This window comes from Pseudophryne corroboree, chromosome 6 (genome assembly GCF_028390025.1).
Source record: "Pseudophryne corroboree isolate aPseCor3 chromosome 6, aPseCor3.hap2, whole genome shotgun sequence".
NCBI classification, from domain to species: domain Eukaryota; kingdom Metazoa; phylum Chordata; class Amphibia; order Anura; family Myobatrachidae; genus Pseudophryne; species Pseudophryne corroboree.
The window spans coordinates 30,478,014-30,501,129 of NC_086449.1; the positions used below are offsets into that span (position 1 = coordinate 30,478,014).

At 41.9% G+C, this 23,116-nt stretch overlaps 1 protein-coding gene across 1 annotated transcript; it reads left to right on the forward strand.

The window, feature by feature from the left end:
* The first annotated feature begins 2,335 nt into the window (after positions 1–2,335).
* LOC134934786 (extracellular calcium-sensing receptor-like) lies at positions 2,336–22,324 on the forward strand. Its single transcript, XM_063930145.1, has 4 exons — positions 2,336–3,152; positions 7,749–7,976; positions 12,186–12,309; positions 21,335–22,324. The coding sequence occupies exons 1-4, from the start codon at positions 2,418–2,420 to the stop codon at positions 22,261–22,263; spliced, it is 2,016 nt and encodes a 671-aa protein (XP_063786215.1). The 5' UTR covers positions 2,336–2,417; the 3' UTR covers positions 22,264–22,324.
* The last annotated feature ends 792 nt before the right edge of the window (positions 22,325–23,116 follow it).

The window sequence follows — 23,116 nt, forward strand, 5'->3', positions numbered from 1 at the left end:
TACATGGAGCCTTACACCTATTATCTGAATCCGGCACGGCCATCCCCAACTACAGGTGTCACGGACGATCAGATTACAGTGCAGTTATAGGATCTGTATATTCCATAAACTCTATTATAGTGGCAAATATTTTTGGGGTCTTCAGGTACCCTCAGGTAAGAATATTTTATTTATCTATCTAGCACGCTTTTAATTCAGTGAGGTGCTGTATGTAACTTTCATTATCTTCTTTCAAGTTTTAGATCAAACAGTTATTAATGGTCATTGTTGATAAAAGCGCGAGGAAAGCGTACTTTGTGCAGGCACAGTCGAAATCAGAACTGAAACAATTATGTGGTGACCTGGCAAATTGCAGATTAATTTATTTACTAGTATGAACTCAACTCCAGGGGGTAGCTGTAGGTAGGGTGGCCAATCCCGGGATTGAATCCTGGCCAGTTTTATGCCTAAATCCCTGGATTGTCCACCCTAGCTGTAGGTTTACATGAATTAGGAGAACCAGTTATATTCTGTAATGATGTGATTGGGCCCCATGTTTTGTCAAAAGCTCTGGAAGACTTTGTTAATGACAGATTGAAGTGAAGGGTTTTTATGTTGGCCACTAGCTAACAGGTGGCAGCAGAAAAAATATGTTGAATTAGTTTTGGTGATGAAATGCTGATGGGGTTCTTACATGGAGAAAAAAAATATTTGGTAGAAATTGGATATTTGGGCGACTGGGGATACTAATTTGGTACTATCTGTCCAGAAACAAAAAATGTCCTGTCCAACACCTATGTGAAGTGCCCAGATGTATTCTTTAGTAGCCAAGTCAGAACATACTACCATCTATAATGTACTGTAGCTTATAGACATCCTCTGGAACTAGAGGTTGCTCTCTGCCTGATCACTGACCAGTGCTCATTCTCCAACATCTCACCAAGCTCAGTCTCCTAAGCTATCTGATGGAAATCACAGAGAGATGAGGAGGCCGTTATTAGATCCAAAGAGTGAAACCAGGCATTTGGTAGAGGTGTGTCTAGGACAGAACGTCTGCACAGTAGACAAGAGAGGCATCGCTTAAAGTTATTGTGAAAGTAAAAGAATGGTGTTATAGCACCATACTGTGAAAGTGTCTGAGTTGTAGAGGAACATAAAGATATTTTATTGGCAATGTCAATATTGGGTGAATGTCCAGAAAGGGAAGAAGTTGTCTTGAATTAATTAATTTAAGTATCTTATGACACTCGCCAGTAGGCATCAAAGTAGGTAGGTGATAACCCTTGCTTCATATAGGTTGGTATAAAGAATTACAGAATGTCATGGCTATGACTGTAGAATATCAGAAATAACCTAATGGGGCAGCTATATTTAGACTGGAGAAGTGATAAAGCAGTGATAAGTGCAAGGTGATAATGCACCAGCCAATCAGCTCCAATATGTAAATCGACAGTTAGGAGCTGATTGGCTGGTGCATTATCACCTTGCACTTATCATTGGGTTATCACTGCTTTTTCACTTCTCCAGGCTTAATACATCTGCCCCAATGTTTCATCTGAGAGCACCATGTGTGTGCAGAAAAGATATTTAGTTCATTACCATCAGCAAAATAATCTTTTGGGAGAACAATACAGTTCATAGAGTGTTATTGACAAGACAATTCCCTGAATCTATCCCGGTCTATGTTTACATTTTATACTATAAATGATTTGCTTGTCTCTTCTTACAATATTACTGTTATTTCGGTATCCGGACTCCAGGTCGACAGCACAAAGGTCGACACACCTCAGGTCGACGCCAATTGGTCGACACACCTTAGGTCGACATGGACAAAAGGTCGACAGGAACAAGGTCGACATGGAAAAGGGTCGACATGAGTGTTTCATGATTTTTTTCTTTTTTTGAACCTTTTCATACTTAACGATCCACGTGGACTACGATTGGAACGGTAAAGTGTGCCGAGCGAAGCATGGCGAGCGAAGCGAGCCATGCGAGGGGACACGGTGCACTAATTGGGGTTCCCGGTCACTCTACGAAGAAAATGACACCAAAAAAACATAAAAAACTCATGTTGACCTTTTTCCATGTCGACCTTGTTCCTGTCGGTCGACCTTAGGTGTGTCAACCAATTGGCGTCGACCTAAGGTGTGTCGACCTTTGTGCTGTCGACCCTCAGTCCCAGACCCGTTATTTCTAAGCATTGACTAAAGGTTTCAGTTTGCAAAACACCATGAAATGCATAATTTGTAGACAGAAGTAAGATATTTATTTGCAAATGGAGCAAGTATATGAATAACACAAACTCGTGGGGCTACTGTCTGAATGTGCTTTTTTCATTCTATTTTTAGATCAGTGCACAATCAAGTATTTCTCTCTTAAGTAATCAAATTAAGTTTCCCTCCTTTGTCAGGACGGTTCCCAGCGATAAGGAACAGTCTATGGGACTGGCTAAGCTTATTCTGCACTTTGGTTGGACTTGGGTCGGTCTGTTGGCTGTGGAAAATGATTATGGCCTACAGGGAATTCAACCAATCAGGGAAGAGATAATAAAGGCTGGCGCATGTGTGGCCTTCACTGAATATATCCGTGTGTCTCAACCAGACCGCAATGCTCCCCACATAGTCAAGGTCATCAAAGAGTCTTCAGTTAAAGTTGTATTGATCTTCTCTACTGACCCAGAATTGGTTCCTATCATGAGCGAGATGTTAAAACAGCAAATCAAAGGGAAGATTTTTGTCTCCAATGCTGGTTGGTCAATGACTAATTTGTTCTCAGCTGGAAACTTTACTCATCTTTTATCAGGGTCCATTGGTTTATTTATCAACAACAGAGTGATTCCAGGATTCAGAGCCTACCTCAATAACATCCACCCAACTATGATAGAGTCCTGGGAGAACTTATACTGGGAGAAACTCTTCAACTGTAAGTTTCTGTATGAGAAAAACACAACTGTCTCTTTGGATCCTGCAGTGACAGAGTGCATAGGAGCAGAGAGTATAGACAGTATCAAAGACAGCTTCATCTACATCAACAGCTTAACCTTTACTCATGGTTACTACGCTGCAGTATATGTTGTGGCTAAAGCTTTGGAATACCTGAAGAACTGCAAATCAAGAGAAGGAACATATTCTTACATAGGCTGTAAAGACAATATACATTTTAAGCCATGGCAGGTACTGTAACCTTATTTCTGTACTGTTACTGATATACAATATTGTGTTAAGAGGTACCTCTACTTCATAATTTATATTTATCTTTTGGTGTAGTTCACTAAGATTTAGGGGTCTATCATGAAGCAGTGAAATGTGTGGAGAAGTTGTACATGGCAACCAATCAGCTGCTACGTATAATGTTATAGAATGCAGTAAATGTAACCTGAACACTGATTGGTTACCATGGGCAACTTCTCCACTGGCTCCCTTCTCCACACTTTTCAATGCTTCATGAATAGACCCCATAACATATACCTGTGATGTAGTGATCCTCTGATGTGGTCAGTCCTGTCCAATGCATACAGTATTCCAGCAACACACAACTTTCTTCTACTAGAACCGACCTCTTCTAAAGTGGTGTTGTTAATAGCTCCCTCAGACTTTCTCATCCCATTCTCCATCATTATGTTAGTATCCACTTTATACAGCCAAAATATTCTGTTGGGCTTTACAAGTGGGAACAAAACAGTAATAATACATCACTGGGTAATAACAGTCAGACAAGTTCGAGGGTCCTGCTCGTAAACGTATACTCTAAAGGGATATAGGAGTATGCTACATGAGGATATGTTTTATTCTACATTGGTCCAGCCAGGTTGCAAAGTTCTTGGTGGCTATATGACTCAGCAATGTTGGCCTGGGGTCAGCAGCATAAGACTAAGAACATATGTAAAGTTATATGTGGACTGTATAGAGGGGATGTAAGTGGGTGGAATAGCTTACAATGGTTTTTCGGGTGGTTTTTGAATGAGATAAGTTGCCTGAAAAGGTCAGTTATCAAGGAACGCTGGAAGGTTTGGAGGTTAGAAGAAAGTCTTGTTGTGCATGGCAGGATATTCCACAGAGTGCAGCCAAAAAACAGTCCTGTAACCATGACATGGGGCAGGTAATGCATGTAAATGAGAGACACGGATCTTGCACAGGGTGGAGGAGTTGAGCTGGAAGATATTTTGAGATAAGCGGAGATATGTATGTTGGTGTAATTTGGTTAATAGCGTTATGTGCAAGCAGAAATATTTTATACTGAATTCTGTAGAAACAGGCAACCAAAGTAAGGACGAACAGAGCAGAGCAGTAGATGGTGAACCCTTATTAAGGAAGATCAGACTAGCAGCATCATTCAAAATAGATAGTAGAGGCAAAAGTCTCTTTAATTGAAGATTAGAAAAAAATGAATGCAGGAGATGAGTAAAGGAATTAGAGTGTTTGCAGTATCTTATGGAAGATATGGGCATAGTCTGCATGGGTTCCAGACATTAGATAGACAGTATCTACTTAGACAGGTTGACCTCAAATAGCCAATATTCAAAAGGTTGACTTTCTAAGGCTTACAGGTACAAAAGGTCAACATGTTCAAAAAGTCGACATGACACTGGTTGACACAAATGGTCGACACAAGCTTTTTTTTTTCAACCTGTGCTTCATTTACCATACACATGGACTACAATTGGGAATTGTAACCTGTGGGGCATGCAGCAGTAGCAGAGCGAGCCACCTTGTCCGAAGTGTGGTGTGTGAAGTGAGCCTCATGAGGGTACACTGTAGACTAAGTGGGGTCACATGTGATCAGACAAACAAAATGACACCCCAAAAACTAAAAAAAAAGTGTGCATGTCGATCTTGTGTACCTGCCGACTTTAGACACTGTTAATCCTTTTGACCATGTTAACCTTTTGACCATGTTGACCATAACAAAGTAACAGAGAAGAGCATATAGGTGATAAGGTTCTGATTGAAGAGAGGGAAAGGAATGTTAGTGAAATCAGAAATTGGCCATACAGTAGCCCAGCGAATACAAGATAAATTCAGTGGTCACCCTGAAGAGTAGAAGAGTCAGTCCTATATATATTAGGGTGTTCTCCTTCGATTAGTAGATTGGAGGGTTTTCTGCAGAAAAAAGTCCAAAGATGCATGTAGTAAACGGGTAACAACATTTCCCAGGCTTTTAAGGTTTTTACATTCTCAGGTGAACCTGGAGCAATCAACTCCTTGCACAGATAATACACAAACATAGCCATGCTCAGCTTTGCCACAGTGCATCTTTATCACAGCAAAGCTGGTGCAGCTTGTGTGCCAGTGACTATGACCCACGCATGCATATGCATTCGTATGCCACTGGAATACATGGGGCTGTGAATAGCCGCACCTGTGGCATACCATGTCATGTTTGTCCCTGCTTTGCCCTAATGCAGGATAGATGTATACAGCAACATCTGCAGGACAGCATCCTGTGATAGGTATACCTATTTTAACAGACTGCTTCAGAGCCACACATACTGTAAGACCGATGATGACATGCAATATTTAGATAATGGGCATGCATGGAATTCCCTACGGCACACGTGTTACACCAGTGTTTCCAACCTGTATGCTCAAGGCACATTAAGAGTCCAGGTTTTAGGATATCCATACTTGATGGTAAAATCAAAATAACTGATGTACTAATCAAGGCCCTTGTGTTCAAGTATGGCTATATTCAAAGTCTGAACTGTTAGTGTGCCTTTAGGACTCTGGTTGGGAAACAATGTGTAACACAGTGTGTATGCAAAAAAGACACTGTTGTGATTGACATGCACAGTATCAGAAATGTCTTGGAAAGTTCTGGGAATTCCTGGCAGTGACTGGGGGTGGTTATTCAGATGGAAGGAGATGGTCTCATGGGCATGTTATGGGAGTGTTGTGGGCATGTCACTGAAGTGTTTACTTACACAGTTGCTCAATTATAAAGATTGCAGGCCTTAGTCAGATGGTAAATCTGCACATGCTATAGGGTCGGTGCACGTTTTGATGGTGTGAGTGATAATGGCATCAAGTGCAATTACAGGGTCTATAGACTCAAAGCGGGCATCTCAGTCCTTGCACATTCATATTCACGAATGTTCCCATGTACACCAGGGAAGGACTTTGAAGGTGCATTTGCATAAACTCACAGATGGGCAACAGCTTAAAAACACTCATGGTCATATCCAACTTTGTCAACTCTGAATCAGGCCCATACTCTCCACTCTCCCATATCCCTTCTCCACTCATACAAACTGTAGGGTGAACACTTTTGGATGAAAAACAATTTACCATAGATGGAATATCAACATTGCCCAATTATTCTGCTCTGTGTTCCCCTGAAAGACTGAAATTCTGCAAAGGAACAAATCATTTTGGGACTCTGAAATTTCTTACTTTGGCTTGAGTCATCCAAATGAGACAGTAGTAATGATTAGCCATGATTAGCCATAAATTACATTATATCAGATAATATATTAATGATTTAGTTGCCCATTTAATAGCTAGACACTCTAACTCAGCTATGCTGTCATTTATTTGCATGTTTTCTGCTTACTGTAGTACTGTACTCAGGAGTATGCTAGGCCAGTAGGATTCTGTCATTTTATATTAGGGGGACGATCTGAAATGAGAGTATGGGAATATGAGTTTGATGTTATGTCTGTTTCTTCTTCGCCATCTTCTCCAAAGACGGCAAGTAAGTAAGACGGCGTGCATAAAATGGGGAATTGAGACAAGGGACGAGGATGTAATCCTGCCGCTGTACGAATCATTGGTACGTCCGCACCTGGAATATTGTGTTCAGTTTTGGGCACTACTGTACAAAAAATATATTGGTGAACTCAAAAGGGTTCAAAGACGAGCTACTAAATGATTAAAGGGCTAGAGGGACTGGATTACGAGGAAAGGCTTACTACTGTAGGTTGAGTATGTATACACTGGAAAAGAGGCGTCTAAGAGGAGACATTATTAATGTCTTCAAATACGTAAAGGGGCATTACAAAGAGTTATCAGAGGAATTATTTATTAAAAGAACTCTGTTTAGAACACATGGGCACTCAATGAGGCTGGAGGAGAGAAAATTCCGTATGCAACGGAGGAAAGGGTTCTTCACTGCTAGGGCAATAAGGATTTGGAATTACTTTCCAGGGAAGGTGGTAATGATGGACTCTGTAAATGCATTTAAAAGGGGCTTGGATGAATTTCTGATTGAAAAGGATATTCTTTTTTCTTTTTCTTTTCTTTTTCCTTTTTTTTCTTTTTTCTTTCTTTTTTTCATATAGGGCTTCATTCAGAGGCGGATGCTGAGCAGTAGTTCCTGAATGAGGTGCTTAATGTTGGAGAATACATTTTGTATGTCTTGCTCAGTTATTCCAGTTCTGATGCTATTAATCCATACAGTACCTAACTAAAAAAAGTCTTTATAAGAGTCCTTTAGTAAAATTCAATTGTTTCCCCACTGGGGGGGGGATTAAATTATTGCTGCATTCAGGCGCCCATTTGCTGCAGGAGACACATTTTTTCAATGTGCAAAGTATCATATTAGTGCTCCCAAATGGCACTTTTTGTGTCCCAAAAAATGGGTATTTGGCTCCATAAAAAACATTTGCTTATTGCCCCATGTAAAGTGACGGGCCATATGCTAATATGGGTACCCAAAAGACATTTGAATCACCCCCATTGTTTCAAATGTGATGTTATTGACCAAGACAAGTGATTTCTCCTAAATTTATTGTTATATTTATTTGCATAGCAATTTACATGTTTACTTTACAGCTCCTGCACTATATAAGGAATGTGAGGGTTACACTGAGCAGCAGAAGTGACATTTATTTTAATGAAAATGGAGCGATTCCTGCAGTCTATGACATTGTGAACTGGCAGATGACCCAAGAAGGGACTGTAGGACCGGTAAAGGTTGGCAGTTATGACACCGTTGCATCTTCTGGTCAATTATTCAACATCAACTCAAGTCGGCTGCTGTGGTCTATGGGGGAAAAAGAGGTGGGAGCTTTTAAAGCATAATATTGAGATGTTGCATACAGGTTTTTTGGTAGTTCTCTAGGGGAACTAATAATTGTTTTCTATGCCTGTTTTGATGGAACGGTTGCCCCCCAGGCTGCCTGGATAAAAATACTCAGAAGAAGTAGGGCCTTTGGTGTTGGAGGAACTGTCTGTAAGATGGTGTTTTACCAAGACCAAGCCAGGGAAGTCCCCAGGTCTGGATGGAATCCAGGGGAAAGTTTTAAAAGAATGTGCGAGTCAATTATCTGCCATTTTCACTGTAATTTTTAGTATGTCCCTTGCCATGAGTTGTGTCCCTAAATGTTTAAATTTATCAATTATCGTCCCAGCCCCTAAAAAAGGCAAGGCCCAGGGACTGAATGACTATCGCCCAATGGCGCTAACACCTTTAGTGATGAAGGCTTTTTAAATTTTAGTATTGGAGCACATCCAGGACAGCATCCCTCCTGGTCTTGACCCTTTTCAGTTGGCCAATTAGGCTATTAGATCCACCGATGATGCTGCACTGCTTCTATTACTTTGAATGCTTGCCCATTTAGAATTTTAAAAAAATTTGCCCGAATTTAAATGTGGATTATAGCTCAGCATTTAATACAGTTGTCCCATCTTCATTGGTGAGCAAATTGTCAAATTTGTGTCTGAGTAATTTTATTTGTCGGTGGATCTTGGATTTTCTGACAAATAGACCTCAGGTTGTAAGGTTACAAAATCAGTTCTCTAGTAAACTGGTGGTGAGTACGGGAGTTCCTCAGGGGTGCATCTTGAGCCCACTGTTGTACTCTCTGTTTAACAGAAAATGACAAGAAAAAAGGTTTTGCGCTGACCTCCTGGTGGAGAAATTTCTCCAAATTATTTCCTTTCTTAGGGATATATCTAAAATGATACCACTGCCGCTACCCAAAATGAAGGGTATTTGCGCCCCTGCATTAGATTAAAAAAAAAAAAAAAGGGAACAGAATGGGAGCGCTGTTGGTATCACTCAAAGACAGACCTTAATAATTAATAATTAATACTCATCACCGATGCAGACTAAATAGAATAATTATTTTTAATTCACCACATACAAGACAAAAAAACACAATAGTAATATTAAAATGCTAATGAGGTATTGTTCAGGTGGAATAACAATAAAAAACAGTGGGGGGATGTTTGTCTAATTCCCTTTTCCCAAATAGATCCTTTCAAGCTCTAATGTAAATATTGCACATAGTTCTTATTTATTATCAAAAGTCTCCTGGAAAGATCCAGATATCAAATTGTGCTGGCCAGATAGAGATATTATATCGTTTTTGCACATAAATTTGTAATCTATAGATCTGTTTTATTTTCTGGATAAAGTTCATCCATACATGCCACAGTGTGACAAAATAAAGCCAGCTTTGCAACCAGCAAAAACGATATAATATCCCCCCGCTGTTTTTTATTGTTATTCCATCTGAACAATACCTCATTAGCATTTTAATATTACTATTGTGTTTTTTTGTCTTGTATGTGGTAAATTAAAAATTATTATTTTATTTAGTCTGCATCGGTGATGAGTATTAATTATTAATTATTAAGGTCTGTCTTTGAGTGATACCAACAGCGCTCCCATTCTGTTCCCTTTTTTTGGTACTCTCTGTTTACCTATGACTTTTCCTCAAGTTCGGATTCAGTTTATATAATTAAGTTTGCTGACGACATTGCCATAATTGGTCTTAGTGATAATGATGAGTCAAAGTACAGATTAGAAACATAAACATTTCAAAGGATATGTCTTGTGCGCACTCAAGCTGTTATAAAAAAAAAGGCTCATCAACGTATGTTTTTCTTGAGAAAGCTGCGTATGTCTGGTATGTGCAAGGAGATATTGGTAAAATTTTATTCTTGCATTATCGAGAGTGTTTTTACTTTCAGCATTTTGGTCTGGTTCAGCACATGTTCTGTTGCGGAGTGTAGATCTCTCCAAAGAGTTATATCAACTGCAAGTAAAATCATTGGTGTAAGCTTGCCTAGCATAAATGTTGTGTACGAAAAGAGGCTTTTTATTAAGATAAAAAGTATTTTGAGAGGTCCTTCGCACCCTAGTTGCGGGATGTTCTCTATGCTACCATCAAAAATGAGTTATCGATCTATCTTGTGTAGGACAAGTCGCTTGAGAGGAAGTTTTTTTCCATAGGCGATAAGTGTCCTAAATAGTAAAAATGTTATTTAAATTGCTGAAGTAATATCTATCTGGTGATGAAGTACAGATGTGTCCACTTACATCTTTGCTTTTTTACAAATTTGGCACAACATGCAAAACACGGCTAAGCTGTTTTTCACGAGTAGTGAGTGGATGAATTTTAAAATTTTTGTTTGCCATAATAGAATATGTATAAAGTAACATATTAAAGAAGCAAATTAAGAAAAATCACAAGGCATGGTTAAATCTCTGAGTCTGTGGCATGCAAAACTGTGCCATACATGGCGGGATATAGCAAAGATGTATGTGGACTGTTTTTGTATATTTGATGTCTTTAATCTTGTTTTTTCTTTACTGTGTTCTCTGCTCATGTCCAAAATTTTGTTGATTGTTACTTGTGAACATCAATGACAATAAAGGTATTATTATTATTAAATGCAACCAATTATGCTATACGAACTTATGTAACAGTAATTTAAAAAATATATATAATTTTAAGTAATAAATTTTGTTTTGCTAAAGCTGGGCACACACTATACAATTATCTGGCAGATAATCTGTGAGATCTGGCTGGTTGGATGAAAATCTGGTAAAGGATGAGAGCAAATGAAAATTGACCATTTCCTCCCAAACACTGGAAAATGGGAAAATTCTCTTATTCATACAAAGTGGCTAAATCACAAATTTAACCATTTTCTCTGAACAACAGGTTTTGTCCAGTGTTTGGGAGGAAATGGTCGATTGTGATTTACTCTCATCCTTTGGCAGATCTGGATGGCTGGAATATAAATCTGGTAGATAATTGTATAGTGCATGCCCAGATTTAGAAATGTAGACTACTTGAAAATGCCAAACCAGGAAAAAATAGCCTCAGCTCTCAACCTGCCCCATTCCTGCCAGAAACACCCATTTTTTCTAAAACTTACCACCTTTCATGACCATGAAAATTCAGGACTACTGCACTCTATGTTATTGTTGTCACATAGATAAGAAAGCACAATATTAATCTCAGTTACTAAAGATACAACTCTACTAGTTATCCCTATCACCTCACAATGATGGGTTTTGTAATATTAAAATGTTATCTGATTTTATTTGATCGCTTGTAGAGCTAAGCACTTTTAATGTCCAGGATTCAGTTATCTCCTCCTACAAATGTGACATTTCTCCTATAAACAAACAAGTTCCATGATAGAGTTGGGTCTGACATACAGTAATAGAGAGGTTCTGTTCTATTATTAATGAGGGTGTAATCAGAGTTTGGAGGATCTGAAATACAGTTATAAAGGCAAAGGGGAGATGTAGGAGACAAAACTCATAACCACCAGTATAGAAAGAAGAAAAGCATAAACTAAAATCTAGCACACAGTAGGCATCCTCCTGCACCAGGAACAATTCAGTAAAGAAATTCTTAGCGGTTCCTTAAAAAACAAAGACGTGACGTCTTAACTATTGTGTTGAGCTAGTTTTATTTACTGTGAACTTCACTGAACTTCACCTGATGGCGAAATGAAGTTGAGAAACCAAATAGAACCTAGACGTTTTCAATCTCTTCTGAATCGCAAAGTGATTTTCACTATAATCAAGGGCACTGCTGGAGAGATGGAATAAAATGAAGAGGTGAAAAGCCCTGTTATCAAATGAAACACTTCTTCATGAATAGAGCACTGGGTCAATATTCAATTGTTCTAATAGACAGGAAAAAAAAAGACACCCAAACGACTTTTCAAACAATTGAATTCCACCCAATAAATGCAAGGTCACTGCAGGGAAGTATGTGAAAAATGTGATTCTACAGAGAAGATAATCACAGAGGAAGTGTGCACAGGAGCCAATACTTCAGGGTAGGTGAGAGAGCAGCCATATCTGGCATTTGAGGGATGGAAAGATGACCTTTCCACAGGTAACTTTGTGTTTTGGTATCATTATGCATTATGAAACCATTGTTACCCAAGGTCTCATTTAGTAATTTGTGATGTTTTAGTTTTCAAAACCAAAAATCAAAATTTGTGTCCTATCACCAGACCCCTCGCTCAGTCTGCAGTGAGAGCTGTCCACCAGGTACCAGGAAGGTGGCTATCAGAGGACAACCGGTGTGCTGCTTTGAATGTGTCCTCTGTCTACAAGGTGAAATATCTAACCAGACAGGTGAGTGATGGACTTTCTAAGACTTCTGGAGATTTTAGAGACATCAGAAGATGTTACATTCTTGTTCTGTAGCTTGAAATATATTATGCCGCTCTTACTAAAAGAATAAACTTTGAGTGCACAATCATGCATTATTAACACTAGACAAGCCTAAAGCCATTTGTTGGATCAGAACATGTTATACCTCCCCCCCACCACCCGCAGTGCACATGGTTTTGCCCATTAGCTAACAAATTTGCTGCTGCGATCAGATCTGAATTAGGTCCATTGTTAGAATTATTTTTTTGTTAATAGGAAAGAAAAGTTTGTTCTATAGAACTACTTAACACATCTAGCCTGCCCCTGTTTTAACCATATTGTTACCTCAAACAAAATTTGATCCGTATTTATTTGTAAGGAGATTGTTATGTTTATCCCATGCATGTTTAAATGCTCTACTGCAGTGGTTCTCAAACTCGGTCCTCAGGACCCCACACGGTTCACATTTTCCATCTCACCCAGCAGGTGCACTGTGTATCACCAACTGCCACATTTCAAAAATGTACAGATGACCTGCAAAACATGAACCATGTGGGGTCCTGAGGACTGAGATTGAGAACCTGTGCTTTACTGTATTATCTTCTGCCACCTCTAATGGGAGGCTATTCCACTTGTCCACTACCCTTTCTGTGAAGTAATGTTTCCTCAAATGTCCCCTGAACATACCTCCCTCCAGTGTCAGTGTATGTCCTCGAGTTCCTTTTTAAAACCCATTGTGAGAGGCTGTTCTGATAACTTGTCTATTTGTGTGTGTGACTTTCTGAATCTGTATACAAAGTGTAATGATGCAGTGACCGTGTCTTTTTTCCATGTCAAGTTCTGTTTTGCTTCATATTAGAGATGAGCGGGTTCGGTTTCTCTGAATCCGAACCCGCACGAACTTCATGTTTTTTTTCACGGGTCCGAGCGACTCGGATCTTCCCGCCTTGCTCGGTTAACCCGAGCGCGCCCGAACGTCATCATGACGCTGTCGGATTCTCGCGAGACTCGGATTCTATATAAGGACTCGAGCCGCGCGTCGCCGCCATTTTCACACGTGCATTGAGATTGATAGGGAGAGGACGTGGCTGGCGTCCTCTCCATTTAGATTAGGAGAGAGAGAGAGAGATTGACCTGAGGCTGATACTGTAGAAGAGAGTGCAGAGTTTAGTGACTGACCACAGTGACCACCAGCAGTGCAGTTGTTTTATTTAATATATCCGTTCTCTGCCTGAAAAAAAACGGTACACACAGTGACTCAGTCACATACCATATCTGTGTGCACTGCTCAGCCCAGTGTGCTGCATGCCTGCATCATCTATGTATATATTATATATCTGACTGTGCTCAGCTCACACAGCTTATAATTGTGGGGGAGACTGGGGAGCACTGCAGTGCCAGTTATAGGTTATAGCAGGAGCCAGGAGTACAAGACAGTCACATACCATATCTGTGTGCACTGCTCAGCCCAGTGTGCTGCATCATCTATGTATATATTATATATCTGACTGTGCTCAGCTCACACAGTTTATAATTGTGGGGGAGACTGGGGAGCACTGCAGTGCCAGTTATAGGTTATAGCAGGAGCCAGGAGTACATATTATATTAAAATTAAACAGTGCACACTTTTGCTGCAGGAGTGCCACTGCCAGTGTGACTGACCAGTGACCTGACCACACTGACCACCAGTATAGTTAGTAGTATACTATATTGTGATTGCCTGAAAAAGTTAAACACTCGTCGTGTGACTTCACTTGTGTGGTGTTTTTTTTTTTATTCTATAAAAAACTCATTCTGCTGACAGACAGTGTCCAGCAGGTCCGTCATTATATAATATATATACCTGTCCGGCTGCAGTAGTGATATATATATATTTTTTATATCATTATTTATCATCCAGTCGCAGCAGACACAGTACGGTAGTTCACGGCTGTAGCTACCTCTGTGTCGGCACTCGGCAGTCCATCCATAATTGTATACCACCTACCCGTGGTTTTTTTTTCTTTCTTCTTTATACATACATACTACTACATCTCTTTATCAACCAGTCTATATTAGCAGCAGACACAGTACAGTACGGTAGTTCACGGCTGTGGCTACCTCTGTGTCGGCACTCGGCAGTCCGTCCATAATTGTATACCACCTAACCGTGGTTTTTTTTTCTTTCTTCTTTATACATACATACTACGACATCTCTTTATCAACCAGTCTATATTAGCAGCAGACACAGTACAGTACGGTAGTTCACGGCTGTGGCTACCTCTGTGTCGGCACTCGGCAGTCCGTCCATAATTGTATACCACCTAACCGTGTTTTTTTTTCCTTTCTTCTTCATACATACATACTACGACATCTCTTTATCAACCAGTCTATATTAGCAGCAGACACAGTACAGTACGGTAGTTCACGGCTGTGGCTACCTCTGTGTCGGCACTCGGCAGTCCGTCCATAATTGTATACCACCTAACCGTGGTTTTTTTTTCTTTCTTCTTTATACATACATACTACGACATCTCTTTATCAACCAGTCTATATTAGCAGCAGACACAGTACAGTACGGTAGTTCACGGCTGTGGCTACCTCTGTGTCGGCACTCGGCAGTCCGTCCATAATTGTATACCACCTACCCGTGTTTTTTTTTTCTTTCTTCTTTATACATACATACTACTACATCTCTTTATCAACCAGTCTATATTAGCAGCAGACACAGTACAGTACGGTAGTTCACGGCTGTGGCTACCTCTGTGTCGGCACTCGGCAGTCCGTCCATAATTGTATACCACCTACCCGTGGTTTTTTTTTCTTTCTTCTTCATACATACATACTACGACATCTCTTTATCAACCAGTCTATATTAGCAGCAGACACAGTACAGTACGGTAGTTCACGGCTGTGGCTACCTCTGTGTCGGCACTCGGCAGTCCATCCATAATTGTATACCACCTAACCGTGGTTTTTTTTCCTTTCTTCTTCATACATACATACTACGACATCTATTTATCAACCAGTCTATATTAGCAGCAGACACAGTACAGTACGGTAGTTCACGGCTGTGGCTACCTCTGTGTCGGCACTCGGCAGTCCGTCCATAATTGTATACTAGTATCCATCCATCTCCATTGTTTACCTGAGGTGCCTTTTAGTTGTGCCTATTAAAATATGGAGAACAAAAATGTTGAGGTTCCAAAATTAGGGAAAGATCAAGATCCACTTCCACCTCGTGCTGAAGCTGCTGCCACTAGTCATGGCCGAGACGATGAAATGCCAGCAACGTCGTCTGCCAAGGCCGATGCCCAATGTCATAGTACAGAGCATGTCAAATCCAAAACACCAAATATCAGTAAAAAATGGACTCCAAAACCTAAAATAAAATTGTCGGAGGAGAAGCGTAAACTTGCCAATATGCCATTTACCACACGGAGTGGCAAGGAACGGCTGAGGCCCTGGCCTATGTTCATGGCTAGTGGTTCAGCTTCACATGAGGATGGAAGCACTCAGCCTCTCGCTAGAAAAATGAAAAGACTCAAGCTGGCAAAAGCACAGCAAAGAACTGTGCATTCTTCGAAATCCCAAATCCACAAGGAGAGTCCAATTGTGTCGGTTGCGATGCCTGACCTTCCCAACACTGGACGTGAAGAGCATGCGCCTTCCACCATTTGCACGCCCCCTGCAAGTGCTGGAAGGAGCACCCGCAGTCCAGTTCCTGATAGTCAGATTGAAGATGTCAGTGTTGAAGTACACCAGGATGAGGAGGATATGGGTGTTGCTGGCGCTGGGGAGGAAATTGACCAGGAGGATTCTGATGGTGAGGTGGTTTGTTTAAGTCAGGCACCCGGGGAGACACCTGTTGTCGGTGGGAGGAATATGGCCGTTGACATGCCAGGTGAAAATACCAAAAAAATCAGCTCTTCGGTGTGGAGGTATTTCAACAGAAATGCGGACAACAGGTGTCAAGCCGTGTGTTCCCTTTGTCAAGCTGTAATAAGTAGGGGTAAGGACGTTAACCACCTCGGAACATCCTCCCTTATACGTCACCTGCAGCGCATTCATAATAAGACAGTGACAAGTTCAAAAACTTTGGGTGACAGCGGAAGCAGTCCACTGACCAGTAAATCCCTTCCTCTTGTAACCAAGCTCACGCAAACCACCCCACCAACTCCCTCAGTGTCAATTTCCTCCTTCCCCAGGAATGCCAATAGTCCTGCAGGCCATGTCACTGGCAATTCTGACGATTCCTCTCCTGCCTGGGATTCCTCCGATGCATCCTTGCGTGTAACGCCTACTGCTGCTGGCGCTGCTGTTGTTGCTGCTGGGAGTCGATGGTCATCCCAGAGGGGAAGTCGTAAGCCCACTTGTACTACTTCCAGTAAGCAATTGACTGTTCAACAGTCCTTTGCGAGGAAGATGAAATATCACAGCAGTCATCCTGCTGCAAAGCGGATAACTGAGGCCTTGACAACTATGTTGGTGTTAGACGTGCGTCCGGTATCCGCCGTTAGTTCACAGGGAACTAGACAATTTATTGAGGCAGTGTGCCCCCGTTACCAAATACCATCTAGGTTCCACTTCTCTAGGCAGGCGATACCGAGAATGTACACGGACGTCAGAAAAAGACTCACCAGTGTCCTAAAAAATGCAGTTGTACCCAATGTCCACTTAACCACGGACATGTGGACAAGTGGAGCAGGGCAGGGTCAGGACTATATGACTGTGACAGCCCACTGGGTAGATGTATGGACTCCCGCCGCAAGAACAGCAGCGGCGGCACCAGTAGCAGCATCTCGCAAACGCCAACTCTTTCCTAGGCAGGCTACGCTTTGTATCACCGCTTTCCAGAATACGCACACAGCTAAAAACCTCTTACGGCAACTGAGGAAGATCATCGCAGAATGGCTTACCCCAATTGGACTCTCCTGTGGATTTGTGGCATCGGACAACGCCAGCAATATTGTGTGTGCATTAAATATGGGCAAATTCCAGCACGTCCCATGTTTTGCACATACCTTGAATTTGGTGGTGCAGAATTATTTAAAAAACGACTGGGGCGTGCAAGAGATGCTGTCGGTGGCCAGAAAAATTGCGGGACACTTTCGGCGTACAGGCACCACGTACAGAAGACTGGAGCACCACCAAAAACTACTGAACCTGCCCTGCCATCATCTGAAGCAAGAAGTGGTAACGAGGTGGAATTCAACCCTCTATATGCTTCAGAGGTTGGAGGAGCAGCAAAAGGCCATTCAAGCCTATACAATTGAGCACGATATAGGAGTTGGAATGCACCTGTCTCAAGCGCAGTGGAGAATGATTTCAACGTTGTGCAAGGTTCTGATGCCCTTTGAACTTGCCACACGTGAAGTCAGTTCAGACACTGCCAGCCTGAGTCAGGTCATTCCCCTCATCAGGCTTTTGCAGAAGAAGCTGGAGACATTGAAGGAGGAGCTAACACGGAGCGATTCCGCTAGGCATGTGGGACTTGTGGATGGAGCCCTTAATTCGCTTAACAAGGATTCACGGGTGGTCAATCTGTTGAAATCAGAGCACTACATTTTGGCCACCGTGCTCGATCCTAGATTTAAAGCCTACCTTGGATCTCTCTTTCCGGCAGACACAAGTCTGCTGGGGTTGAAAGACCTGCTGGTGAGAAAATTGTCAAGTCAAGCGGAACGCGACCTGTCAACATCTCCTCCTTCACATTCTCCCGCAACTGGGGGTGCGAGGAAAAGGCTCAGAATTCCGAGCCCACCCGCTGGCGGTGATGCAGGGCAGTCTGGAGCGACTGCTGATGCTGACATCTGGTCCGGACTGAAGGACCTGACAACGATTACGGACATGTCGTCTACTGTCACTGCATATGATTCTCTCACCATTGAAAGAATGGTGGAGGATTATATGAGTGACCGCATCCAAGTAGGCACGTCACACAGTCCATACTTATACTGGCAGGAAAAAGAGGCAATTTGGAGGCCATTGCACAAACTGGCTTTATTCTACCTAAGTTGCCCTCCCACAAGTGTGTACTCCGAAAGAGTGTTTAGTGCCGCCGCTCACCTTGTCAGCAATCGGCGTACGAGGTTACATCCAGAAAATGTGGAGAAGATGATGTTCATTAAAATGAATTATAATCAATTCCTCCGCGGAGACATTGACCAGCAGCAATTGCCTCCACAAAGTACACAGGTAGCTGAGATGGTGGATTCCAGTGGGGACGAATTGATAATCTGTGAGGAGGGGGATGTACACGGTGATATATCGGAGGGTGATGATGAGGTGGACATCATGCCTCTGTAGAGCCAGTTTGTGCAAGGAGAGATTAATTGCTTCTTTTTTGGGGGGGGTCCAAACCAACCCGTCATATCAGTCACAGTCGTGTGGCAGACCCTGTCACTGAAATGATGGGTTGGTTAAAGTGTGCATGTCCTGTTTTGTTTATACAACATAAGGGTGGGTGGGAGGGCCCAAGGACAATTCCATCTTGCACCTCTTTTTTCTTTTATTTTTCTTTGCATCATGTGCTGTTTGGGGAGGGTTTTTTGGAAGGGACATCCTGCGTGACACTGCAGTGCCACTCCTAAATGGGCCCGGTGTTTGTGTCGGCCACTAGGGTCGCTAATCTTACTCACACAGTCAGCTACCTCATTGCGCCTCTTTTTTTCTTTGCGTCATGTGCTGATTGGGGAGGGTTTTTTGGAAGGGACATCCTGCGTGACACTGCAGTGCCACTCCTAAATGGGCCCGGTGTTTGTGTCGGCCACTAGGGTCGCTAATCTTACTCACACAGTCAGCTACCTCATTGCGCCTCTTTTTTTCTTTGCGTCATGTGCTGATTGGGGAGGGTTTTTTGGAAGGGACATCCTGCGTGACACTGCAGTGCCACTCCTAAATGGGCCCGGTGTTTGTGTCGGCCACTAGGGTCGCTAATCTTACTCACACAGTCAGCTACCTCATTGCGCCTCTTTTTTTCTTTGCGTCATGTGCTGATTGGGGAGGGTTTTTTGGAAGGGACATCCTGCGTGACACTGCTGTGCCACTCCTAAATGGGCCCGGTGTTTGTGTCGGCCACTAGGGTCGCTAATCTTACTCACACAGTCAGCTACCTCATTGCGCCTCTTTTTTTCTTTGCGTCATGTGCTGATTGGGGAGGGTTTTTTGGAAGGGACATCCTGCGTGACACTGCAGTGCCACTCCTAAATGGTCCCGGTGTTTGTGTCGGCCACTAGGGTCGCTAATCTTACTCACACAGTCAGCTACCTCATTGCGCCTCTTTTTTTCTTTGCGTCATGTGCTGATTGGGGAGGGTTTTTTGGAAGGGACATCCTGCGTGACACTGCAGTGCCACTCCTAAATGGGCCCGGTGTTTGTGTCGGCCACTAGGGTCGCTTATCTTACTCACACAGTCAGCTACCTCATTGCGCCTCTTTTTTTCTTTGCGTCATGTGCTGATTGGGGAGGGTTTTTTGGAAGGGACATCCTGCGTGACACTGCAGTGCCACTCCTAGATGGGCCAGGTGTTTGTGTCGGCCACTAGAGTCGCTTAGCTTAGTCATCCAGCGACCTTGGTGCAAATTTCAGGACTAAAAATAATATTGTGAGGTGTGAGGTATTCAGAATAGACTGAAAATGAGTGGAAATTATGGTTTTTGAGGTTAATAATAATATGGGATCAAAATGACCCCCAAATTCTATGATTTAAGCTGTTTTTTAGTGTTTTTTAAAAAAAACACCCGAATCCAAAACACACCCGAATCCGACAAAAAAAATTCGGTGAGGTTTTGCCAAAACGCGGTCGAACCCAAAACACGGCCGCGGAACCGAACCCAAAACCAAAACACAAAACCCGAAAAATTTCAGGCGCTCATCTCTACTTCATATGTGCTTAGTCATATTGCGACTAAGATGCATTTTTGGCAAAACAGATGCCTGATGCAAACGGGACCTGGCTGCTGATTCACGCCAGGAATCTCCCTGAGAAAATAATGTAAAATTAAAATTGAACAGTTGAGATATTGAGTCAGTACAAGATTTTCTTCTGGAAAGCAATATGGATAAGTATAGGACCCCACACACTGGGCGATTTTGACGATTTTGCAGATGAACGATATGATCGTTGTACAATTTTTTAATAACGATTTGAAGCATACAGACTGGACGATTTTAATGAACGATTTGAACGATCTGCCATTGCATACAAAGATATCGTCCAAAGTGGCTTGCACTGATAAACGATAATAGACCAACGATGAACGACTGCAGGAATGCCTCCACACTGATCGACATGAACAATTTATCATTCATTTTTGATCTATATCGTTCATATCGTTCTTTAAAATCACCCAGTGTTTAGGTCCTTAAACTGGCTACACACTGTAAGATTCTCTGTCCAATCTTACTGGTTGGAGCGAAAATCTGGTAATGCAACCATTTGCTCCCAAAAGCCAGAAAATGGGCAAAAATGGTTGTTCAAATAAATTGGTTCAATCACATGAATTTAACCAATTTGTCTGAACATCCATTTTTGTCTGTTTTCCAGTGTTTGAGAGTAAATGGTAATTACCATTTACTCCCATACATTACCAGATTTTGGATCCAACCAGAAAGATAGAACAGATCATTTTATAGTGTGTATCCAGCTTTAGAGAAAAACATACTGTATCTGAAAGACTATCAGTGAGATGCAGCAACATACACCCTATTTTATGTAGGGTGAAGCCATCACAGAAGGGCATATCTGCTTTAATTCAATATGATTTGACCATTGTGGTATTGGAAAACAACCATAAAAAAATTGGTTAGACAGTACTTAAAAAGAAAAGAAATCATTGATTGACACTGACAGTAATAGTATCCACATCTGTTTGCACTATTATTAGTGAGCGAAGAATTATATCATAGATGCTCATTCTCAAAAAGACTAGATGTAGATGTTTCCAAGTCCTAAGTACTTTACTAAAATAATAATTTATAGTGTCAAAAATATCAGCAACATGTGATAATTTAGCTATTCCCTCAGATTCGGTGGATTGCCTGAAGTGTCCCTGGGATCAGTGGCCGAATCTCGGGAAAACTGAATGTCTACAGAAGACTGTAGAGTACCTTCACCACGAAGAACCATTGGGAGCAGCACTGTCATCTTCAAGCATATTGTCCTCAGCCATTCCTGTTTCTGTTTTAATGCTTTTCATCTACTCTAGGGACACGCCCATAGTGAAAGCTAACAATTATTCCCTAAGCTGCCTTCTGCTGGTGTCCCTGTCATTGTGCTTCCTCTGCTCTTTAGTTTTCATTGGTTATCCCCACCCTAAAAACTGTCTACTACGCCAGGCTGCATTTGGTTTAGTTTTTGCCCTTTGTATCTCTTGCACTTTGTCAAAAACTGTCATGGTGGTCTTTGCTTTCATGGCCACCAGACCAGGCAGTAGCCTGAGGAGATGGACCACACCTCAAGTGTCCTACATGATCGTTTTTGCTTGTTTCCTTCTACAGTTCCTCTTGTGTGTCACTTGGCTGTCACTTGTCCCTCCTTTCCCACAATACAACACTCACAACAAACCTGGACTCATCATTGTTGAGTGTAATGAGGGATCGCCCATTGCCTTCTGGGCCATGCTGGGTTATCTGTTCCTTCTGGCCACCATTAGTTTCATTGTAGCCTTCCTGGCTCGGAGACTACCTGACAGCTTCAATGAGGCCCAGTTTATTACCTTCAGCATGCTGGCCTTCCTCAGTGTCTGGGTTTCCTTTATTCCGGCCTCCCTTAGTGCTCAGGGTAAATACACTGTGGCCATGGAAATATTTGCTATTATGGCTTCCAGTTGGGCTCTGGTGATCTGCATGTTCCTGCCTAAATGTTTCATTATAGTGTTCAGGCCAGACATGAACTCCCGGGAACATCTCATGAGAAGAGACAGAAATCAGTCTATGAGAAAACTAAATAAATAAAAGCATCTGCAAAAATCATATTTATATTTTAATATTTCCTATTATGTTTCAATGTTATAGAAAGCATGTTATTATAACATATGTAGCAGCAGAGATCACCTGGAAAATGGTGTTGGGGCCATTTTACTAGTGATTTTCACATGAAAAGTAGAGATTATTCACTAGGAACATTAGTGTCCATCATGTTCCCCTAGACCTGTGCATGTGCAGTAGACTCTGCCAGAGCCTACTGAACCGCATAGAGGAGGGTGCTCACATGAATTATGCAAACAAGCCCCATGCTCTCTAAAACTGCCCCTATACTGTACAAAGAATAAGGGGTCTATTCATGAAGCAGTGAAACGTGTGGAGAAGTGAACCAGAGGAGAAGTTGCCCATGGCAACCAATCAGTGTTGATGTAACATTTCTAAAGTGCATTCTGTAAAATTATACAGAGCAGCTGATTGGTTGCCATGTCAACTTCTCCACTGGCTCACTTCTCCACACTCTTCACTGCTTCATGAATAGGCCTCTAAGTATTAAAAAATATATTAATGCCTTACTTTCTTCAAAGAGAGATACCTACAGGGTCCTCATACACCTATTCGTTTTGTGCCCTATAGCTTATGTTGTTTGCTGTTATTCCTATGCTATAAATAAGATCGGAGAAGAAAGACGACTCTTTTTTTGGGGCACTCATATAATTTGTTGTTATTAAAATTACAGTAGGTATGTGCGGGTTTGGATCTCAGAGAATCGAACCCCTCCGAACTACATGATCCATGCCAGGATCCGAGTCCGGCTCAGGACTTCCTGCCTTACTCAGATCCCAGATCGAGGCAAAATGCCATCATCCCGCTGTCGGATACTCGC